Source organism: Octopus sinensis, unplaced genomic scaffold (genome assembly GCF_006345805.1).
Source record: "Octopus sinensis unplaced genomic scaffold, ASM634580v1 Contig14619, whole genome shotgun sequence".
NCBI classification, from domain to species: Eukaryota; Metazoa; Mollusca; class Cephalopoda; order Octopoda; family Octopodidae; genus Octopus; species Octopus sinensis.
Genome location: NW_021833284.1, coordinates 52501 through 57500, shown reverse-complemented (window position 1 = coordinate 57500; position 5000 = coordinate 52501). Strand labels below are relative to the sequence as shown.

Sequence of the window (5000 nt, the reverse complement as noted above, 5' to 3'; positions counted from 1 at the left end):
CTATTTCTGCTCGTGATCAGAGATGCACATATCGTCAGCCACTAAGGGACATGCTCAACTGATTAAGGTCAAACAATTGACAAGCAAATCTGTGGTATTGAGCAGAATATTTGCTGTAGCCCATCTTTTATACCAAGACAAAACAATGTACATGAAAACACTTCCAATCAGTTAAGATCAGAAGCCATGAGAGCCACTGTCTGGTACTGCATCAGGGCATTAGCAAATCTGTGGTATTGAGCAGAATATTTACTGTAGCCCATCTTTTATACCAAGACAAAACAATGTACATGATAACACTTCCAATCAGTTAAGATCAGAAGCCATGAGAGCCACTGTCTGGTACTGCATCAGGGCATTAGCAAATCTGTGGTATTGAGCAGAATATTTGCTGTAGCCCATCTTTTATACCAAGACAAAACAATGTACATGATAGCACTTCCAATCAGTTAAGATCAGAAGCCATGAGAGCCACTGCCTGGAACTGCATCAGGGCATTAGCAAATCTGTGGTATTGAGCAGAATATTTGCTGTAGTCCATCTTTTATACCAAGACAAAACAATGTACATGATAGCACTTCCAATCAGTTAAGATCAGAAGCCATGAGAGCCACTGCCTGGAACTGCATCAGGGCATTAGCAAATCTGTGGTATTGAGCAGAATATTTGCTGTAGTCCATCTTTTATACCAAGACAAAACAATGTACATGATAGCACTTCCAATCAGTTAAGATCAGAAGCCATGAGAGCCACTGCCTGGTAACTGCATCAGGGCATTAGCAAATCTGTGGTATTGAGCAGAATATTTGCTGTAGTCCATCTTTTATACCAAGACAAAACAATGTACATGATAACACTTCTAATCAGTTAAGACCAGAAGCCATGAGAGCCACTGCCTGGTACTGCAACAGGGCATTAGCAAATCTGTGGTATTGAGCAGAATATTTGCTGTAGTCCATCTTTTATACCAAGACAAAACAATGTACATGATAACACTTCCAATCAGTTAAGATCAGAAGCCATGGGAGCCACTGCCTGGTACTGCATCAGGGCATTTATAATTATTATTATTATTCAGTAGTTTTATTTTTATAGCGTGCTTTCACTTCACTACCGATCGCAGCTCTGTGTGCCTTGGGTATGTGCTGTGATTTGGTGTGATGCTCTGCTGGTTATAATTATTATTATCATTATTATTATTATCATTATTATTATTATGAAGGTGATGAGCTGGCAGAATCGTTAGCATGCGAGGTGAAATGCTCAGCAGTATTTTGTTTGTTGTCATGTTCTGAGTTCAAGTTCTGTCGAGGTCAACTTTGCCTTTCCTTCTTTAGGGGTCGATTGAATAAGTACCAGTTAAGCACTGGGGCTCAATGCAATCGACTACCCCTCGCCCACCAAAATTTCAGGCACTGTGCCTTTAGTAGAAAGGATTATTGTTATTGTCGATGTCCTTAGGATATAGCATGATCCTCATAGATTTAGAATAGATACTTTTATTTTCTGCAATTAAAAGGGGTCACTCTCCACATGGGACCACTGAATAAATATCATACAAATAATAAAAGGAAAATAACAAATATTCGTGTAATTGTTGTTATTATTATTATTATTATTATTATTATTATTATTATTATTATTATTATTATTATTATTATTATTATTATTATTGTGGAGGCGCAATGGCCCAGTGGTTAGGGCAGTGGACTCACGGTCGGAGGATCGCGGTTTCAATTCCAGACCGGGAATATATATATAGGACTTTTATTTTCTGTAATTAAAAGGGGTCACACTCCACATATGACCACTGAATAAATATCATACAAATAATAAAAGGAAAATAACGAATATTCGTGTAATTGTTGTCGTTGTTGTTGTTATTATTATTATTATTATTATTGTGGAGGCGCAATGGGCCCAGTGGTTAGGGCAGTGAACTCACGGTCGGAGGATCACGGTTTCAATTCCCAGACCGGGAATATATACATCTTTATATATAAAAGAGAGGTTGTGTGTGTCTGTCTCCTACGATTTAGATTCCTAACTACTCCCACATTTTGCGGTGCAGTTTAACCAAAACCGGGTATCTTATAGTCGTGATTCATATCGAGCCCTTCTGGGTATTAGCGCGCGTCTACGATGAGTCTACGATTTAAAAAAAAAATTTACCATCAATTTTTCCCATTTTTAATGCATTTTTGGCATATATATGAGGGAAGTAACTCTCTAAAAATTTATTATTAAATCTCAGAACATAAAAAGCTACAGTAACACCCCCCTTTGTGGTTAGCCATATTGAGATGGCTATTATACTTTACATCACTAAAAATGCTTATATAGTTATTTCCCTTACAAACCCGAGCAACGCCGGGCGATACTGCTAGTATATATATATATAGGGAAAGATAAAGAGTTTCTCTGAAGGTGTGAGTCTAAGCATCGTTGAGGTCGTTCAACACACTGTGTTTTCTTTCTTATCACAGATGTTGTATACGGCATTGAAGATGAGCGGGGGTGTGCACGGAACGTGTAACAGCTGACCAAAATGACAGACATAGTAATATTCACAATGAGAAGCGCGGTCTGCGATTGGTCTCCAGGCAATCGAGTCGGAACAATGGATTGAGGCATCTGAAAAGAATTCGGAAATAAGAATAAAATTTTTTAAAAATGAAAAAAAAAAATTTAACAGAAGTGTGTGTGTGTGTGTGTGTGTGTGTGTGTGTGCGTGTTAGTCTTCTGCCTCAGTTTGACCACCAGCATCAGTGTGGTTAATACGCTGTGACTTAGCAGTTCGGCAAAAGAGACTCTCTTTACTCTTTACTCTTTTACTTGTTTCAGTCATTTGACTGCGGCCATGCTGGAGCACCGCCTTTAATCGAGCAACTCGACCCCAGGACTTATTCTTTTGTAAGCCCAGTACTTATTCTATCGGCCTCTTTTGCCAAACCGCTAAGTGACGGGGACGTAAACACACCAGCATCGGTTGTCAAGCAATGCTAGAGGGACAAACACAGACACATAAACACACACACGCATATATATATATATACATATATACGACGGGCTTCTTTCAGTTTCCATCTACCAAATCAACTCACAAGGCTTTGGTCGGCCTGAGGCTATAGTAGAAGACACTTGCCCAAGGTGCCACGCAGTGGGACTGAACCCGGAACCATGTGGTTGGTGAGCAAGCTACTTACCACACAGCCACTCCTGCGCCTATATATATATATATATACATATATACGACAGGCTTCTTTCAGTTTCTGTCTACCAAATCCACTCACAAGGCATTGGTCAGCCCGGGGTTATAGCAGAAGACACTTGCCCAAGGTGCCACGCAGTGGGACTGAACCTGGAACCATGTGGTTGGTAAACAAGCTACTTACCACACAGCCACTCCTGCGCCTATAGATAGAATAAATACCAAGTTTTTTTTTAAAAAGAAGTACTGGAGAGTGGGGGCAATTTATTCAACTAAAAATTCTTGAGGGCGATGCCCCAGCATGGCCGCAGTGCAATGACTGAAACAAGTGAAAGCTAAATGATAAAAGATTAAAGATAAATGAATAATGGTTTTTTAGAAATATCAGAACCCTTCCAGCTGGGCCCCGTTGGTTGCATGCAAGACATCTGGACGATGCTCAATTTCTATTCATATGCGGCGGTGTTGCCTCAGCATGGCCACGGCCTTCGGGCTAAAACATTTTTAAGGATGCGTTGGAGCATCCCTTCATCAACGTTGGATACAGCTTGGAATATACTTTTTATGGGATCATAGAGATATATTAATGAATGGTGGGTAGATGGCATTTAGCTATGCAACCATACTGAGACCCCTTTTGGTCACAGCACTGACCATGGGATTGCACCTAGAAAGTTCCCCTCCAAGGCACAAGTCCGGGCAAGTTTGTTTATAGAAGACCAGCAGTTGCCCATGCATACCGGCCTCCCCTCTTCACGCCACTGATGTTACCCAAGGGAAAGGCAAAGGGGCCAATACAGCTTGGCACCTGTGACATCGCAAATCATTTCTACAGTTGAGTTAACTGGAGCAACATGAAATAAAGAGTCTTGCTCAAGAACACAACACGCAGTCTGGTCTGGGATTCAAACTTACAACCTCATGATTGCAAGCTCTAACCACTGAGCCATGCACCTTCACAACCATACTATACTATACTATACTATACTATAAATTATATTAAATGTCTTTATAAGTCAACAGCCTGTACTTCTGTGATAGCAGTGCTTTTAACATTATTTTGTTAAGGTTATTTCTTCAGATATTCTATAGAAATTATAGCCATTGTTTATTTTATTTTATTTAAAAAATTTTTTATCTAGTTTCAGCTCACGAGCTGTGGCCATGCTGGGGCACCACCATTTTTGCTATAACATTTCGTATACAAGACATCAGATATAAACAAACAATGAGATCAAAGATGAAAAATGGATAAGGGGTGTATATGCCATAATTCAGGGGTTTTTGCTCCTTCATCAGCACCCATCCAACCCATTAACCTTTTAGTGTTCGCATTATTCTACCAAAATTAATGCTTTTTCATCCACTTTGTTTTGAACTAATCATGCATTATCTTGTAGCTTTGAGATTTTGATGAGGTAGCTGTTAATTTTTAAAATGACATTGTAGGGTTGGTGTGAGAGACCAGATCTGGCCAGTTTTGGCTGGATATGAATCAAAAAAATCAAATGCTGGCTACCCGCTTGTCCTACGAAGAATGGCTGAGGACGCTCGACCTTTATTCTCTTGAAAAACGCCGCCGCCGTGGTGATCTCATTCTCGCCCACAACATCATAAGTGGAAAGTGTAACCTCTCGAAAGAGCTGTTCTTCACTCCTGCTCCAGAGCGTAGGCTGCGGGGTCATTCCGAAAAGCTCTACCTGCGACGATTTCATCTCAATCGAAGGAGAGGAGCTTTCTCCGTCCGGGTTGCGACTCCGTGGAATAAGCTGCCAGACGAGATGGTGAA

At 40.4% G+C, this 5000-nt stretch overlaps 1 protein-coding gene across 3 annotated transcripts in view; it reads right to left on the bottom strand.

Annotated features, from left to right (window-relative positions):
• Positions 1-5000, bottom strand: part of LOC115230153 — a 29086-nt gene that overhangs the window by 17467 nt on the left and 6619 nt on the right. For 2 of the 3 annotated variants that reach the window (XM_029800366.2, XM_036499522.1), the window contains exon 3: positions 2289-2634. In XM_029800366.2, the coding sequence (XP_029656226.1) occupies positions 2456-2634 (179 nt within the window). In that variant the 3' untranslated portion in view covers positions 2289-2455. Of the gene's footprint in view, positions 1-2288; positions 2635-5000 lie in introns of those variants that run through there. The other variant, XR_004997440.1, reaches the window with a different exon arrangement.